Source organism: Salvelinus fontinalis, chromosome 21 (assembly GCF_029448725.1).
Source record: "Salvelinus fontinalis isolate EN_2023a chromosome 21, ASM2944872v1, whole genome shotgun sequence".
NCBI classification, from domain to species: Eukaryota; Metazoa; Chordata; class Actinopteri; order Salmoniformes; family Salmonidae; genus Salvelinus; species Salvelinus fontinalis.
Genome location: NC_074685.1, coordinates 16,160,379 through 16,180,184, shown reverse-complemented (window position 1 = coordinate 16,180,184; position 19,806 = coordinate 16,160,379). Strand labels below are relative to the sequence as shown.

The window sequence follows — 19,806 nt, the reverse complement described above, 5'->3', positions numbered from 1 at the left end:
AGTGCAAACTCATCCATATCTCGCTGTGATTTTAATAGGATCTTGGTTGAAAATCGACCAGCCTCAGAATTTCCACTTCCTGTTTGGATTTTTTCTCAGGTTTTTGCCTGCCATATGAGTTCTGTTATACTCACAGACATACTTCAAACAGTTTTAGAAACTTCAGAGTGTTTTCTATTCAATAGTACTAATAATATGCATATATTAGCAACTATGACTGAGGATCAGGACGTTTACTCTGGGCACCTCTGTGCACCTTTCTTCCAAGCTACTCAATACTGCCCCTGCAGCCATAAGAAGTTTTAACAACCTTTCGTTTTGGCAAGTCGGTTAGGACATCTACTTTGTGCATGACACAAGTAATTTTTCAGACAATTGTTTACAGACAGATTATTTCACTTATAATTCACTGTGTCACAATTCCAGTGGGTCAGAAGTTTACAAACACTAAGTTGACTGTGCATTTTAACAGCTTCCAGTAAAGGATGTCATGGGTTTAGAAGCTTCTGATAGGCTAATTGACATAATTTGAGTCAATTGGAGGTGTACCTATGTATGTATTTCAAGGCCTACCTTCAAACTCAGTGCCTCTTCGTTTGACATCATGGGAAAATCAAAAGAAATCAGCCAAAACCTCAAAAATATTATAGCCCTTCACAAGTCTAGTCCATCCTTGGGAGCAATTTCCAAACGGCTGAAGGTACCACGTTCATCTGTGCAAACAATAGTATGCATGTATAAACACAATGGGACCATGCAGCCGTCATACCAATCAGGAAGGAGACTGGTTCGGTCTCCTAGAGATGAACGTACTTTGGTGCGAAAAGTTCCAGATCAATCCCAGAACAACAGCAAAGGACCTTGTGAAGATGCTGGAGGAAATGGGTTCAAAAGTATCTATATCCCACAGTAAGAGTCCTATATCGACATAACCTGATAGGCCGCTCAGCAAGGAAGAAGCCACTGCTCCAAAACCGCCATAAAAAGCCAGACTACGTTTTTCAATTGCACGTGGTGACAAAGATACATTTTGGAGAAATGTCCTTTGGTCTGATGAAACAAAAATAGAACTGTTTGGCCATAATGATAATCGTTATGTTTGGAGGAAAAAGGGGAGGCTTGCATGCCGAAGAACACCATCCCAACCGTGAAGGACGAGGGTGGCAGCATCATGTTGTGGGGTGCTTTGCTGCAGGAGGGACAGGTGCACTTTACATAATAGATGGCATCATGAGGATGGAAAATTATGTGGATATATTGAAGCAACATCTCAAGACATCAGTCAGGAAGTTAAAGCTTGGTCGCAAATGAGTCTTCCAAATGGGCAATGACCCCAAGCAAACTTCCAAAGTTGTGGCAAAATGGCTTAAGGACAACAAAGTCAAAGTATTGGAGTGGCCATCACAAAGCCCTGACCTCAATCCTGTAGAAAATTTGTGGGCAGAACTGAAAAAGCGTTTGCGGGCAAGGAGGCCTACAAACATGACTCAGTTACACCAGCTCAGTCAGGCGGAATGGCCAAAATTCACCAACTTTTTGTGGGAAGCTTGTGGAAGGCTACCCAAATCGTTTGACCCAAGTTTTAAACAATTTAAATTCAATGCTATGAAATAGTAATAGAGTATGTAAACTTCTGACCCACTGGGAATGTGATGAAAGAAATAAAAGCTGAAATAAATCATTCTCTCTACTATTATTTTGACATTTCACATTCTTAAAATAAAGTGGTGATCCTAAATGACCTAAGATGGAATTTCTACTAGGATTAAATGTCAGGAATTGTGAATCTCTGAGTTTAAATGTATTTGGCTTAGGTGTATGCAAACTTCCGAATTCAACTGTATGTAAAGTTTTAGGTGCTAAGGGCCGATTTGTAACTCCATTATATGTTGAGAATGCTTGAGCATTAACATTTTCAATTGTTCAGAGGAGAAGTGAACAATGTGAATGCCTGATGCACACCTAATGCAGTCTTTTCACATGAAAGTGCCTCCTCACTGAGAGAGCATTTAAGATCAGAGCACCAAGGGCTCTGCAATGTCACCTGTAGCAGCTGCCTCGCCAGGGACCTGACAGAATGCCAGTTTGTGTGCATGTGCGCATCTACACCTGTGAAACACACACACCCTGCTTCTACAACTCTATCTCTGCCTCTATGAAACTACATAGTCCTCTAGCCATGATGTGACACACTGCGTCATACTTTCTAGCAAAGCCTCAGCTCCTATCCTAAAACACTGCAAGGGACAAGATCTAGTCATGGCTACAGTACAATGTATGAAATGTGCCTCAATGTCAGCTTAATGTGATGTGAATCGACATGGCTCTCTGCTGAGCAGGAGGTTACACAATCACAGACAGTCTCATTGAGGTCCGACCTTGCAGTGAATGTTTTTAAGAATGAGGTATTTTCAGACTGTGCCCTTTGGGAAAGGCACATAGTCTATATATTGCAGTGTGATGTGGGTATTGAAGTCTGTAGTGAAATATATACTGAACAAATATATAAACTCAACATGTTCCATTTTTCATGAGCTGAAATAACATTTCCCAAACATTTTCCATACGCACATAAAGTTTCTCATATTTTGTGCACAAATTTGTTTGCATCCCTGTTAGTTAGTGATGGTGGGCCTCCCAGGCCCACCTGTGGCTGTGGCGCTGCACAGTCATGTGAAATCTATAGATTAGGACCTAATGAATTCATTTTAATTGACTGGTTTCCTTTTGAACTGTAACTCAGTAAAATCTTTGTAGTTGTTGCTGTTTTTTTTTCTTCAGTATATGTTCAATTCATGTTCTCTGAAGATTGAAACATTGTACATTCCCAAGTGCATTTTCCACTGAGATTGAGTGATGGAGCAATTGTTCCTTCAAACCTTTTCCTGTGTAAATGACTGAACTCCCCTGTTGTGATTCAAAATATCCCACCCTTATGAGTCACAATAAAAACATGAATTAATTACTAATGTGAGTAATATCAAAGTCATCAGATGTTGCGATTTACAAAATACACAATAGGCATCCCAATTCTTCCGCTCGGTAGCAGTAGGCTAAAGTGCTTTGTCAGAATGGATTGAGGCTACTGTTACGTCTTTGCTACCTAAGCCCGGCTAAATAAGAGGATCTGCTTTGTCAGCACTTAGCGTGACATTAGATAGCTACTGTACCCGGCACCGGTCTGTCCTTCATTTCCTCCTGAGGCTGTCACCCAAGCAAGATGCTCTTTAAGGGACACTTTTTATGGATTTGATTTAATAATATATATATTTTTCACTTCTCTTATTGATGTCTCTGAAGGGGTTTTAATGTTTTCCAAACTGCTATAGAAGTAAAATGTTTTATTAGTACCACTGTTACACCTGGACTAAGGAGTTGGAAGCCTCCATGTGTTTTAATGGAGAATATGAACATTGTTGGAACTGAGGAGAGCATAGTTTGAATACCTAGAGTGAATGGGATGCAGGATTCTGGCAACCATAAGTGGTACAGATTGTGGAAACGTTGCAGAGGACGGTATGCCAGGCCAAAGAAAATTACTAACAGTTGTTTATGAAATGTTTGTAGGCATATATTTACTGTCATGCTATTGAAGAGCGATTTTTGTCGCCTGCCGACTCAAACTGAATTTTTCTGCTGCTCTGTCATTGGCTACATACTTCAGTCTGAGACAGCCATCATTGTAGTTTTTTGTGGTGATGTTAAAATGAGGGGTGTTGTACAAAAGTCTTGTGCGATTGGATCATCTCTAACCAATCAGAGGATCCAAGCCAATGACAAATTTTCGAAATGCTGCTTTACCGACACGTATTCTGGCTCTGGCCTAACCTGTTGGTTTCTGGGACTAATCAGACAGTCTAGAATCGATTTCCATTCTCGAAAATTGTTGGGGTGGTTCTCAGATCCAGACTCATTGAGGAGAAGAAACTAACATTGTCCGTGGTGTAGCGTTTGGCCGGAGCAAGGAATTTGGGTAGTCAGGCAACGATTTTTGCTGTTCAATGTTTATTTGGTGAGCAATGTGCATATTAGTCAAAGTCCAGTTTGATTTGTCTAATGATTCAGGGAGTGGCTACAATAGTTGTTTTCATTGACAACACCCACTGCTGCCTTTTTTCATTGAGTAAGCAGAACAATCCATCTTTTAAAACTATTGTTAACTAGACCTATTAGCACTTACCTCTTTCTACATGAGTCCCTGTTAACTGAATTTGCTCTCTACCACCAGTGCAGTATTTTTAGCTTCCTCTGGGTGTAGAATCAGGTCTTGAGTGCTGTGTTTAATAATCCACAGAAAAGGCCCATCCTCGGGCTAATCAGAGGTGCTAATGAGGACTATTATCATTAATCAGTTACAGTACTCATGTTGCTGAGACGGCCTGGTCGTTGAGTGCTGGGGGATTTATGATGTTTAATGGATCCTGCTGGCTGTGGCAGGATTGGCCTATAGGAAAGATCTGGTGGGTCACATTGGCCTATAGGAGAGATCTGGTGGGTCACATTGGCCTATAGGAGAGATCTGGTGGGTCACATTGGCCTATAGGAGAAATCTGGTGGATGATAAAGAAAATCTGGTGGTACCTTCCGTGGCGGATTGACCTATAGAATAGATCTGGTGGGTCACATTGGCCTATAGAATAGATCTGGTGGGTCACTTTGGCCTATAGAATAGATCTGGGCCTCTAGAATTGTATTATGTGGAATTGCAAAGCTCCAGGTAGACGTTCCCTAACGGTGTAGGGTCACCTTATTCTGCTCCAGTACTAGCCTTCCCCTGGGGAAGAATGGCATCTAGGGCAACTTCATCGTACTCCTAGTGCAAACCTATATGAATGCAAGAATGTGGGGAAAAAGGTTGAAAGAGTTTCCATGTCTTTGCACTGGAAGTCATTTTTGTGGATGTGAGTGATGCATAAGTGAACTATGTGCAGTGGAATGTGTAGTGCATGTTAAGTAGCTATGATTACATCTGGCATGTTTACTTAGATAATAAAGCACTGTGAGTGACTGGCTGGCTTTGTCTCGCTCTCCCTGTTTAGCTGTCTAACCTCTTACTGTCTGTTTTCATAGCTGCAGGACGAGCAACAGAAAAAGCCTGATAGGAAGTGGTCAGTCTTCAGTGCTTGCGCGACCTCACTCCCCCCTCTCATCACATACAGGTAAGGTGTGTGTGCGCATGTGCGTGTGCCCATTATCTTTGTACAGGCATCTGTTTTGATGTGTGTGAAGTGCCCCAATGAGTGACAGACATAATTAATGTTGTTGATTAATGTTGTTGTGCTTGCTCGCATGCTAAGTGGCTTTGGTTGGCCAGAGTGTTCTATCCCTGAATGAAGGCCATTGTCTGTGGGTAAATGAAGAAGTCTGGAAAAACCATGTGTCTGAAGTGCAGTCTCTTTGTGGTTCATTAGTCACCCACAAGATCATCCTCGGTCTCTCTCTGTGAACCTTTGCCACAACAACACACAAGTGTCTCAAATGTTAGCAACCTGTCTTCAACAGCAATACTTTTTCAATGTCAACGTTTAGTACTACTGCCTTTCTAAAGGCCAGTCTCTGATGCCATGGTTTAAAAGGGTGAGTGTGCTGTGCTATCGGAGCGAGGACATTGGAGCCAGCTGTGATTTGTGATTGTAATGGATCCTGAAGTGGCGGGGCTCAGGAAGGAAATGCACAGGAGCGCAAAGAGGGGAGGGTGGACTTCATTTATTCCAGCTTGGGCGTTTTATTTCCTGACAGGCCAATCACTGATAATGGCCCTCCATTTGCGCAGTCAGACTTTCTAACCTTGCTAGAGAACTCGGTCCTTAAAATGAACTATGTAAGAAATAGTGACGGTAATAACAATGTTGAACTTTGGGAGAACTTTACTGGCTGGCACAGACGTATTGCAGGTGCATGTACATTCGGTAAGAGCATTGTTTCCAGTTCTCATGTTAGGCGTACAGTAGGTGTTAGTTACTCTACATTGTTGCAGCCTGTCGCAGTTGTTTTGGCATTTGGTTGATAGCCAAGCTGGAGAGTGTGTCAACATTACCCACTGTAATTTTACATTTTGTTCACTGTTCTTCTTTATGAAAATAGCTTTTTTTCCTATTAAGAATATTGGATCATTAGTGATTGTTTTTCACATATGATTTCTAAATGGCATTTAATTTAGATTGAAATCTGCTCGGTATACTCTATTACGACTGCTGCTGCTTATCAAAGCAATCCCAGCGTCTTTTCTCTAAACACATAAGATTCATCAGTATTATCCTGTGTCTACATTGCTATTAAAATTGGACTAAATACGATTCATATCGAAGAATGGACTTGACCTATTTTGGGTAACAGACATATACAACAAAATGTGGACCCAGAGGATATCACTTGAAAGTATTAATTAAAATGCTGGTTTCCAAAGTGGTCCTCGATGGTAAAAACAATAAAACCTAATGATTAAAAGGCAAGACGAAATTACAAACAACCATAAATACATTAATTTATATTGACATCCTAAAAAGTAGCACTGTTTACTGCACTTCTCCCTAACCTTAATCAACCATATTAATTTCACATTAAAGCAATCTATTAATTGCACATCATACTGATCCTTCAAATAAATACACCTGACAAGCAGTAGGGGCACACGGGGCAGTGTAGTGGTTTCTCTTACTTAGACAACCTTGTCCAAATGAAAACATTTGCCTGCTTTTTAAAGCTATTTTTACTTTTTCTTTGCTTGATTTCCAAGGGAAGGCTATTCCATAGTCCAGTTATTCTCTAACTGGGGTACACGCGCAATCCCATTGGGGTACGCCAAATAAAAATGTGATCCACATTATAAAAAATATATATTTTTTTCAAACAGTCCATTTATATTTTCCAACGGGGCTATACATTTGGGTGAGGTTTTTTTCTCGCCTGAGGAGCCTCGTTTCACTGCCAAAATGTTTAAAATGTTCAGCAAAATAACAACACAATGTCAAATACAGGTAGCCTAGTCAAATAATTAACATCCAATCACATTAACTGTTACTCTCTCAGAAGGAATTCCACTAACGGTCCGTAAGTAGCCAAATGTGTAGCTGCTGCTCATTCCGTTTGCTCGAAAATGTATAATTGGTTAAAAAAAAGTAAGACACATAACAGCTCTATTGGTAGTACCGCTACTACCAGCAGTACTACACCTGCACCTGTCGACGACGCAAGTTGTTCTGCTGCCACGAGCACATCCAATGCTAGCATCAGTAATTCTACATTTGTTGTTAGCCCAGCTGGCATGGACACTGACAGTTGTGAATCTGATGCAGCCAAATATGATGAACTACATTGATTTTGGGTTCACTTTTATTTGGAGTAGTGCCTTTCCTCAGCCACGGTGTGTTATATGTGCAAAAGTACTATCTCACAACTCGATGAGACCTTCACTAGTACATTTAGAATCAAAACATGCGAATTTGAAAAATAAGCCACGGGAGGTTTTTGAGGGAGAATTAAGGCTTTCAAAGTAGTAAGACGTGTATAAAAGCAACAGATACCATTAATAAGAAGGGTCTAGCAGCGTCTTATATGGTGAGCTACCGAGTGGCTAGGACAGGCAAGCCCCATACTATTTTGTAGGACTTAATTCTTCCTGCTGCCGTGGATATAGCTGGGACAATGCTGGGTGCAAAGGCCAAAAAAACTATACAGACAATGTCTTCTTCACACTGTTTCATGATGCATCAGTGACATGGCAGGAGATGTTTTGAAACAATTACTGCTTTGCATACAAGCCAGTGAATTATATGCGTTACAGCTGGATGAGTTAACAGACGTGGCGGGCCTGGCACATGTTACGTTTATAGGGGGTCAATTAAAGAATACATCCTCTTCTGCAAACCACTGGAAACCAGGACAAGAGGACAGGATATTTTTTAAAGTACTGGACAGCTTTGTGACATCCATGGTGGTCAAGATGTGTTGGTATCTGTACTGATGGCGCAAAAGCCATGACAGGGAGACATAGTGGAGTGATAACGTGCGTGCAAGCAGTTGCTCCCGACGCCACTTTATTTTATTTATTTTTATTTCACCTTCATTTAACCAGGTAGGCAAGTTGAGAACAAGTTCTCATTTACAATTGTGACCTGGCCAAGATAAAGCAAAGCAGTTCGACACATACAACAACAGAGTTACACATGGAGTAAAACAAACATACAGTCATAATACAGTAGAAAAAATAAGTCTATATACAATGTGAGTAAATGAGGTGAGATAAGGGAGGTAAAGGCAAAAAAAAAGGCCACGGTGGTGACGTAAATACAATATAGCAAGTAAAACACTGGAATGGTAGATTTGCAGTGGAAGAATGTGTAAAGTAGAAATATAAATAATGGGGTGCAAATGAGCTAAATAAATAAATAAATACAGTAGGGGAAGAGGTAGTTGTTTGGGCTAAATTATAGATGGGCTATGTACAGGTGCAGTAATCTGTGAGCTGCTCTGACAGCTGGTGCTTAAACCTAGTGAGGCAGATAAATGTTTCCAGTTTCAGATATTTTTGTAGTTCGTTTCAGTCATTGGCAGCAGAGAACTGGAAGGAGAGGCGGCCAAAGGAGGAATTGGCTTTGGGGGTGACCAGAGAGATATACTTGCTGGAGCGCGTGCTACAGGTGGGTGATGCTATGGTGACCAGCAAGCTGAGATAAGGGGCGACTTTACCTAGCACGGTCTTGTAGATGACCTGGAGCCAGTGGGTTTGGCGACGAGTGTGAAGCGAGGGCCAGTCAACGAGAGCGTACAGGTCGCAGTGGTGGGTAGTATATGGGGCTTTGGTGACAAAATGGATGGCACTATGATAGACTGCATCCAATTTATTAAGTAGGGTATTGGAGGCTATTTTGTAGATGACATCGCCGAAGTCGAGGATCAGTGGATTGGTCAGTTTTACGAGGGTATGTTTGGCAGCACGAGTGAAGGATGCTTTGTTGCGAAATAGGAAGCCAATTCTAGATTTAACTTTGGATTGGAGATGTTTAATGTGAGTCTGGAAGGAGAGTTTACAGTCTAACCAGACACCTAGGTATTTGTAGTTGTCCACATATTCTAAGTCAGAACCGTCCAGAGTAGGGATGCTGGACGGACGGGCAGGTGCAGGCAGCGATCGGTTGAAGAGCATGTTTTTATTTTTATTTGTATTTTAGAGCAGTTGGAGGCCACGGAAGGAGAGTTGTATGGCATTGAAGCTCGTCTGAAGGGTTGTTAACACAGTGTCCAAAGAAGGGCCAGATGTATACAGAATGGTGTCGTCTGCGTAGAGGTGGATCAGAGACTCCCCAGCAGCAAGAGCGACATCATTGATATATACAGAGAAGAGAGTCGGCCCAAGAATTGAACCCTGTGGCACCCCCATAGACTGCCAGAGGCCCGGACAAGAGGCCCTCCGATTTGACACCCTTAACTCTATCGGAGAAGCACTTGGGTACACTGCAGCATCCACCGAGAGGCTCTTGCTGCCAAGGGAATGCCTGACAGCTTGAAAGACGTTTTGGACACTACAGTGAAAATGGTTCACTTTAAGGCCCCTGAACTCTCATATGTTTTCTGCATTATGCAATGATATGGGCAGCGACCATGTAACGCTTTTACAACGGACAGAAGTAGTGTGCTGGTTATCAAGGGGCAAAGTTATGACACGTTTTTTGGAATTGAGAGACGAGCTTAAAATTCTTTACTGACAATTTCAATTTTCACATTTTCACTTGTCTGACTGCTTGCATGATATCGAGTTTCTCACACGACTGGCTTATCTGGGTGATGTTTCTTTCTCACCTGAATGATCTGAATTTAGGAATACAGGGACTCTCCGCAACTATATTCAATGTGCGGGACAAAATTGAGGCTATGATTAAGAAGTTGGAGCTGTCTGCATTAACAAGGACAATCATTGTATGTTTTTTTTGTGTGCAAATTAACTCAAGCTTACGGACAATGTCAAATGTGATATAGCAAAGCACCGGAGTGAGCTGGGTGCGCAGTTACGCAGGTACTTTCCCGAAACGTATGACACAAACAACTGGATTCGTTATCCCTTTCATGCCCTGCCTCCAGTCCACTTACCAATATCTGAACAAGAGAATCTCATCGAAATTGCAACAAGCGGTTCTGTGAAAATTGAATTTAATAAGAAGCCACTGCCAGATTTCTGGATTGGGCTGCGCTCAGAGTTACTTGCCTTGGCAAATCGCGCTGTTAAAACACTGATGCCCTTTGTAACCACGTACCTATGTGAGATTGGGTTCTCGGCCCTCACTAGCATGAAAACTAAATAGAGACACAGACTGTGTGTGGGAAATGATTTTAGACTGAGACTCTCTCCAATACAACCCAACATTGCAGAGTTATGTGCAGCCTTTCAAGCACACCCTTCTCATTAACCTGTGGTGAGCTATTCACAATTTTTGATGAACAAATAAGGTTTTATATGTAAGATGGCTAAATAAGAGCAAAAGTATTGATTATTATTATTATATTATTTGTGCCCTGGTCCTATAAGAGCTCATTGTCCCTTCCCACGAGCCGGGTTGTGACGACAAACTCAAACTCATTCTTATGTTTAATAAATGTATTGTATTGTGTGTGTGTGGCTGGCTTACAATGATGGCGAAAAAAAAAACATTTGAGAGTGTGCTGACCATGGTGCTAGAGGGGGTATGCAGCTGGATGTTGAATGTTTGAAAGGGTACGGGGCTTTAAAAGTTTGGGAACCACTGCCATAGACAAATGCCTGTATGGAAAAACGTGCTCCTCGCAGTACTTTTTACTCTTGGGATTTTACAAGACCTAAGACTAGCTCTGGTATTGGGACTGTGTTGGTTATAGACCCTATCAATGTGGTTTTTCATCTAACCTGGGGCACGATCATTTAAGATGTCAAACATATGATTTAAGTTTGTTCACTCTGGATTCCAAATGCAACAAGCCCCCCTGCCGGAACTCCTGGACCCTTATGTGGGTCCTAGAGGGGACATTCAGCATATACCTGATAACATTATTTTGCATGACCTGCATTCTTTTTCATCTTTTTGGTGCCCACTATACCAAGTAGAGCAGGCATAATCAAAATGACACTGAATCAAGGTTGAGACAATCAGTTTCTTAACTTGAATGGTAAAATATCTAGTGTTACGATATAAATTTGTTCTCCATTTTAGATTTTATTTGCAGCAGCAATCAGGTCTCCAGAAAGGGATTGATCTAGGGATGCACAAAGATAAGATACACTTGTTTTATATCCAATCTCCTTGCCTGTACAATTTACCGTTATCTTGTCAGCTAAGCAATCTACGTTTTGTACCAAACAAAATCAATTAGGTTTTTCCCAAATGTAGTGACAATTTGTTGTCAGACAAACAATCTCTAACAAAATGCAATTCCTTATTCCTTACTATGTAAACTGCATCCTTGCCACAGCTCGCATTGATGTGCCATCCTGGATGAACTGCACTACCTGAGCCACTTGTGTGGGTTGTAGACTCCGTCTCATGCTACCACTAGAGTGAGAGCACCGCCAGCATTCAAAAGTGACCAAAACATCAGCCAGGAAGCATAGGAACTGAGAAGTGGTCTGTGGTCACCACCTGCAGAATCACTCCTTTATTGGGGGTGTCTTGCAAATTGCCTATAATTTCCACCTTTTGTCTATTCCATTTGCACAACAGCATGTGAAATTTGTCAATCAGTGTTGCTTCCTAAGTGGACAGTTTGATTTCACAGAAGTGTGATTGACTTGGAGTTACATTGTGTTGTTTAAGTGTTCCCTTTATTTCTTTGAGCAGTGTATATAAAAGAATATGAACTTTTAAAGTGATATTTTCACTGGACATTTACATCCTGGTGATTTACTGATCTACGCTCATCAGCTATAATTAAATTACACCACAATTAAACAGGTGACATCACCATGTAACCAGCCTCTCCCTGTTCCTCAGTACCACCCCAGTATCACACAGCCCTCTTGCTATCATCAGATTTGTCTCAGGGGTTGCCATCGATGCCCTTAGTTAATTAACTGTTTACTCCAGCCTTTGGCTACAGAGTTAATTGTGGTTAATTCATGTTGGACCAAGGGTTGGTTCTTTACCTTATTGCTGAGGGAACACAAGGCCTAGTAGCTGCCGTTGGGGAAAGCCCCGCAGTTTGATGTGTTCAATAGCCTGAGGCAGAACCACAGAACAGTAGGCCTGTGGGTAATAGGTGGATGCTGTCCATATGGATGGTGCGATTGAGAGATGGAGGGATCATTTGGAGGGCCTCCCTGGTAGAGGCTCCCTATAGGACTTCAAGTTCTGCAATAAAACCCCAAGACCCCAAATATTAGCAACTGTTAGCTAAGGTCTAACTACCATCTTATGGACTGTTGTAAATGTCTTTTATAGCCAGATGTCTTCACCTAGACTGTCTTTGTTTGAATAACGCCATTGTGTTAACATAGCTATTTAGACTACGGTATTAGCCTAAAGGCTACTCTTACAGTAGCTGATAACTCCACCGATATACAATTAATAGGATAAAAAAGTGGATTTTCTCTTGCTTTTCTGAACATTTGCGGCCATTCTCATGTCATTGTCACAATGTATGAAATAGAAATTTGAAGCATAGTTATTGGACAATTGCTCGTTTGGATGGCAATTTATGAGAGTTCAGTGTGGAAAAATTCAGTGGTGTAAAAATATTTAAAGTACACTTAAGTCGTTTTTGGGGATATCTGAACTTTACTATTTATTTTTTTGACAACTTTTACTCTTACTCCATACTTTTACTCCGTTCCTAAAGAAAATATTGTACTTTTTACTCTATATATTTTTTCCTGACAACCCAAAGTACGTGTTACATTTTGAATACTAAGCATGACAGGAAAATTGTGAAATTCCCTCACTTCTCAAGATAACACGTGGTCATACCTGCTGCCTATGGTCTGGGGGGACTCAATAAACACACATGCATCTGTTGTAAATAATCTCTGAGTGTGCCCCTGGCTAAAAACAATACAATGGTGCCGTCTGCTTTGCTTAATAGAAGGAATTTGAAATTATTTACACTTACTTCTACTTTTGATACTTAGTGTAATTACATTTATTTTTGATACTGAAGTATATTTAAATATTTATTGCTGCCAATAGTCAGCAATAAAATGCTTATGGGCATGTTTTATTTATTCCCAGAAAGTAATTTATACTAAATCTTTGTGGTTATCTGAAAAATGGCATGAGAATGTGGAATACATAGGAAATATGAATCTTATAAGAAACATTTTTAGACTTTTAATCAAGTAGTATTTTACTGGGTAACTTTAACTTGAGTAACTTTGTTAAGGTATCTATACTTTTACTCAAGTATGACAATTAGGTACTTTTCCCACCACTGGAAAAATTATACTTTTTTCATTTCCCTGCTGTAAAACACATCGGCAAGTCCCCCCCCCGCCGCCCCTTTCAGACACCAAAAAAAAAAAAAACATTTTGGTTGGGATCTTTATTTATTTTTTATATATTAAAAAAATGTATATTGTGCCGTTACTCATGTGTTTCTCCTGATAAATCCAAGCCGATGAGCTGCAATGTGGAAGTATTATTAAGATTACGTAATTACTGCTTCAAGCAAATCAGTCCCATTTCAGTCTTCCTAGATTAACCTCCTTCAGATAAGAGCCAATGAAACACAATAAAATCTAAAATGCTGTGTAAAGTACAATAGCTGAGAGTAAATTGATGAAGAAATGTGTTTTATCTATGCTGGCTTATTACACTTTCTTATTTAGAAAAAAAAAAATACCAAGTCCTAATATAGGTTTGATTCTATGCTGTAGGCTTAGTATTATTATTTCCTTGATTAATTGATAATGCTTTTGTCTCAGGTTTCTGGAATGTTTTCTTTAATGACTTGTAATCTCCCCTTGTTTCTCTGCTTCCTCTCTGAACAACAGGAACGAGTCCTCAAGACAGCCCCAGAAACTTCTCTCCTAGTGCCTCAGCCCACTTCTCATTTGCACGAAGGTATTAATAAAAGTAAAAGTCAATGCCAGTTGAACCTTTTTATCCATAACTCCACTCAACTAGCATGCCAATAGTCTGCAATAAAATGCTTATGGGCAGGTTTTTATTGTTTTAAGAATTTCCAGAAAGTAGTAATACTTTATCTTGGTGGTTATCTGACAAATGGTATGAGAAATGAGGCATACATAGGAAATATGAATCTTAAAAGAAACATTTATCTTTTTTTAAACAACGAAGCCAAATTGTGGTGCTATTATTGTCTGCAGCAGACAGGCAGCGGTTCTTTTGAGAAGCGAAGGCAGGATCTCACTGTGTTCTGACAGGCTCTCTATACAGAGATTGAAATCACAGGCAGGTTCAAGGGTTCAGTCTTTTACCATCATCAGACTCAAACTCCTTGCGTTTTCTGAAGTGCTTTTCTCCACGTCTTCACAAAAAGCCTGAAATCTTTTTTGTTCTACCCTCACTCAACACGACTTTATTTTAACAGCTTTTTTATTTATGGCTATGATTCCGTCAGTGCCACAGACCAGACATGTAATGTCATGTTAGGCCTCTTTTTTGTCATGTTAATAACATCATAGCTCTTCTTCCTGTTACTCATGTCTATGAATACACACAACGTCATTGTAACTCACATGTCCGTTCGTGCAATGTGTATGAATACACAACGTCATTGTTACCTTGCCATTATACCTGAATCATGAAAATCCTGTTTGTGTTTCTATCTAGCTGTCCCTATCTAGCTGTCCCTATCTAGCTGTCCCTATCTAGCTGTCCCTATCTAGCTGTCCCTATCTAGCTGTCCCTATCTAGCTGTCCCTATCTAGCTGTCCCTATCTAGCTGCCCCTACATCTAACTCCACACGTTATTCCTCTGAGTTTGTATCAATGTTCAGTGTTTTTGGTTAGTGCAACAGAAGACATCTCACTACTCGGTAGGTTGGGGCGGCAGGCTAGGTTGGGGCGGCAGGGTAGCCTAGTGGTTAACGCGTTGGACTAGTAACCGAAAGGTTGCAAGATCGAATCCCCGAGCTGACAAGGTTAAAATCTGTCGTTCTGCCCCTGAACAAGGCAGTTAACCCACTGTTCCTAGACCGTCATTGAAAATAAGAATTTGTTCTTATCCAACTTGCCAAGTTAAATAAAGGTCAAATAAAAAAGGTGTGGGTGGAAGATAGCATAGATCAAGGAAGCTGTGTCCTGTGTGTGTTCGATTCTCACGGGGGACCAGTATGAAAATGTATGCATTCACTACTGTAAGTCACTCTGGATAAAAGTGTCTGCTAAATGACTAAAATGTAATCCACTGTAAACGCTGCAGTAGGCTATTGAAAAGCAGTCTTTCCTACCTATTCTTCCGGAAAGGTAAAGGTTTCAAATGACCTAACTCTGCACATAGGTCAAAGGTTATCCAGAACATTGTGCATTTGTAGTATAGGTATGTTATTCAAAATCCTGGAGCTTTGAGTAGTCTTGTTTTGAATATCATTCATAGTTATTTTTATATTTTGTTAACTACAGTTCTCATATTACTGATTAGTTATGGATGGGTTCTGAGTTTATGATGACGTCTGTCTCTTTCTATCTCTGTCTGTGTGTTTGAGCAGGACTGATGGACGACGCTGGTCTTTGGCCTCTCTGCCTTCCTCTGGCTATGGCACCAACACACCCAGCTCCACTGTTTCTGTATGTACCATACCACTCAATTTGTTAAAGCCCATGAAAACAAAATATATTATGTGTTAGCTCGATTTTTAAAAAGCAATGCCAAAAATGTTGTTTAACCGAACTTTTTCACATACGGTATACTGATGGAAAACCCTTTCAATCTAAAAATACATATACTCTACCAGATCACTGAATATTCAAGAATCATTCAAATAAAGATGTTGCAATGTGAAATTATCATCTGATGGGCATCCCTCCAGTCTGTACTTCAGTCACCAGGCCTGTACTGTAGGCTACTGGTAGTCAGAGATGAGGGGTGCCATAGTGATCACATTCTCCCACTAGTGTCTCACAGGCTGACATACCACCAGACGCTGTATTTAGGGCCAGCAGATTTGTTTTGGAGTAAATATGGCCCTGGCACACAGCTAGGCCACCCACACACACACAAACACACGTACAACCACAGAACTCTGCTCTGTTTACTGACAAACTCAAATCACACAGGCAGGCGATGGTCAACTTTCTGACACACACACACACACATACAAACAGGCTCCATGGCAGACTACACAACCAAGTAAACAAGCCGCCACACACAAAATAATGGGTTGTTTATTAACGGCCATGTTTTTTGAAGACCATCAATTAGAGCTGATAAATACTTAACATGTTGCCGGAGGCTGGTGAGGACGACTGGTTAGGAGGAACTACCATAGAGCGGGATTAACACCAGCAACTGTGTTGTTTGTCCAGGCTATGTTTACAGCTTAGTTTAAATTGAATCGGATTTGAGAACAATGTAATGAGGAGAAATGGGAATGTTCACAGGAATTTGTTAGCTTTCATCTACTGTACCATCGCAACCATTTTGGCACCCATAAGTTTGTTCTTCATTTTCAAGACACTGTAAAAGGGCATCAATACCGTAATGAACATTTACCCAATCAAATAAACAACAGTCAAAAAAAATGCTACTCTCCTGGTATCTGTCATTCTCTCGTGCAAAAACATTAATCAAAGCATTAGTCTCTCCTTTTTATCTTTTCTTTTCTCGTTCAATGTATATTCATTTCATTTCCAGTCGTCCTGTTCATCACAGGAGAAGCTGCACCAGCTACCCTTCCAGCCCACCCCGGATGAGCTGCACTTTCTCTCCAAGCACTTCTGCACCGAGAGCATCGCCGGGGACGACCGACGGAGGGGGACAGCACCCATGCGACCCCGCTCGCGCAGTCTCAGGTATGTACGGAGGCCCGGCAAGGTCATACACCTTTAAGGATGCTGGGTATAACAATTGCTGAAAATTACAGTACTTTTTATTTAGTTTTGTAAAAAATATAAAAAATAGATATGATTCATACTATATATATACGAGACTAACATGGATAAATAAAGATGAATTAAAATAAATATATCTATATCTACATATATATAGATAGATAGATAGATAGATAGATAGATAGATAGATAGATATATATATATATATATATATATATATATATATATATATATATATATATATATCTATCTATATATATATTTTTTTTTTTTTATTTATTTTAATTCATCTTTATTTATCCATGTTAGTCTCGTTGAGATTAAAATTGCATTCGGAAAGTATTCAGACCCCTTTTACACATTTTTTTTACGTTTACAGCCTTATTCTAAAATGGATTTAAGAAATCTACACACAATACCGCATTAGCAGGTTTTTTGAAATGTTTGAACGTTTATAAAAAAATAAAAAATAAACAGAACTCTTCTATACATAATTATTCAGACCCTTTGCTATGAGACTCAAAATAGAGCTCAGACGCATCCTGTTTCCATTGATCATCCTTGAAATGTTTCTGCAACTTTATTGGAGTCCACCTGTGGTAAATTCAATTGATCGGACATGATTTGGAAAGGCACACACCTGTCTATATAAGGTCCCACAGTTGACATGTCAGAGCAAAAACCAAGCCATGAGGTCGAAGAAATTGTCCATAGAGCTCTGGACAGGATTGTGTCGAGCCACAGATCTGGGGAAGGCTACAAAAAAAAGTCTGCAGCATTGAAGATCGCCAAGAACACAGTGACCTCCATCATTCTTCATTGGAATACGTTTAGAACACCCAAGACTCTTCCTAGAGCTGGCCACCCAGCCAAACTGAGCAATTGGGGGAGAAGGGACTTGGTCAGGGAGGTGACCAAGGACCCGATGGTCACTCTGACAGAGCTCCAGAGTTCCTCTGTGGAGATGGTAGAACCTTCCAGAAGGACTACCATCCCTGCAGCACTCCACCAATCAGGCCTTTATGGTAGAGTGGTCAGACGGAAGCCACTCCTCAGTAAAATGCACATGACATCCCGTTTGGACGAACTGAAAGCACGTATATCCTACCAATGGGACATTAAAAACTCTATCTTATGTTTCACCGAGTCGTAGCTGAATGACGACATTAAGAACATACAGCTGGCGGGTTATACACTATCAGCCAGACAGAACAGCAGTCTCTGGTAAGACACGGGCGGAGGCCTATGCATTTATGTAAGCAACAGCTGGTGCACGATATCTAAGGAAGTCTCACATTTTGCTTGCCTGAGGTAGAGTATCTCATGATAAGCTGTAGACCACACTATCTACCTAGAGAGTTTATCTGTATTTTTTGTAGCTGTCTACATACCACCGCAGAGCGAAGTTGGCACTGAAACCGCACTCAATGAGCTGTATTCCGCCATAAGAAAACAGGGAAACGCTCATCCGGAGGCGGCGCTCCAGGTGATCGGTGACTTTAATGCAGGGAAACTTAAATCAGTTTTACCAAATTTCTATCAGCATGTTAAATGTGCAATCAGAGGGAAATAAAATTCTAAACCATCTTTAATCCACACACAGAGACGCGTACAAAGCTCTCACTCGCCCACCATTTGGCAAATCTGACCATAACTCTATTCTCCTGATTTCTGCTTTCAAGCAAAGATTCAAGCAGGATGCACCAGTGACTCGGTCTTTTAAAAAAAGTGGTCAGATGAAGCAGATACTAAACTACAGGACTGTTTTGCTAGCACAGACCGGAATATGTTCCGGGATTCTTCCGATGGCATTGAGGAGTACGCCACATCAGTCACTGGCTTTATCAATAAGTGCATTGAGAACGTCCCCCCCACAGTGACCGTACGTACATACCCCAACCAGAAGCCATGGATTACAGGCAATATTCATACCAAGCTAAAGGGTAGAGCTGCTGCTTTCAATGAGCGGGACTCTAACCCGGAAGCTTACAAGAAATCCTGCTATGCCCTCTGACGAACCATCAAACAGGCAAAGCGTCAATACAGGACTAAGATCGAATCGTTCTACAGCGGCTCCGACGCCCGTCGGATGTGGCAAGGCTTGCAAACTATTACAGACTACAAAAGGAAGCCCAACCAAGACCTGCCCAGTGACACAAGCCTACCAGATGAGCTACATAACTTCTATGCTCGCTTCGAGGCAAGTAACACTGAAACATGCATGAGAGCTTCAGCTCGTCCGGTTGACTGTGTGATCACGCTCTCCCCAGCCGATGTGAGTAAGACCTTTAAACAGTTCAACATTCACAAGGCCGCTGGGCCAGACGGATTACCAGGATGTGTACGCCGAGCATGTAATGACCAACTGGCAAGTGTCTTCACTGACATTTTCAACCTCTCCCTGACTGAGTCTGTAATACCAACATGTTTCAAGCAGACCACCATAGTGTTCTTGGGCACAGAGACTAAGGTAACCTGCCTAAATGACCTGTGACCCGTAGTTCTCATGTCTGTAGCCATGAAATGCTTTGAAAAGCTGGTCATGGCTTACATCAACACCATTATCCCAGAAACCCTAGACCCACTCCAATATGCATACCGCACCAACAGGTCCACAGATGATGCAATCTCTATTGCACTCCACAATGCCCTTTCCCACCTGGACAAAAGGAACACCTATGTGAGAATGCTATTAATTGACTACAGCTCAGTGTTCAACAGCATAGTGCCCTCAAAGCTCATCACTAAGCTAAGGACCCTGGGACAAAACACCTCCCTCTGAAACTGGATCCTAGACTTACTGACGTGCCGCCCCCAGGTGGCAAGGGTAGG

General features: G+C 41.1%; 1 protein-coding gene across 7 annotated transcripts in view; it reads left to right on the top strand.

Moving 5' to 3' along the window:
* The window catches only part of LOC129818327 (microtubule-associated serine/threonine-protein kinase 3-like), a 170,842-nt gene that overhangs the window by 121,172 nt on the left and 29,864 nt on the right, over positions 1–19,806 (top strand). For 6 of the 7 annotated variants that reach the window (XM_055874103.1, XM_055874101.1, XM_055874107.1 and 3 more), the window contains 4 exons: positions 5,071–5,159; positions 13,952–14,021; positions 15,632–15,710; positions 16,777–16,934. In XM_055874103.1, coding sequence (XP_055730078.1) covers positions 5,071–5,159; positions 13,952–14,021; positions 15,632–15,710; positions 16,777–16,934 — 396 coding nt within the window. The remainder of the gene's footprint in view (positions 1–5,070; positions 5,160–13,951; positions 14,022–15,631; positions 15,711–16,776; positions 16,935–19,806) is intronic. The other variant, XM_055874102.1, reaches the window with a different exon arrangement.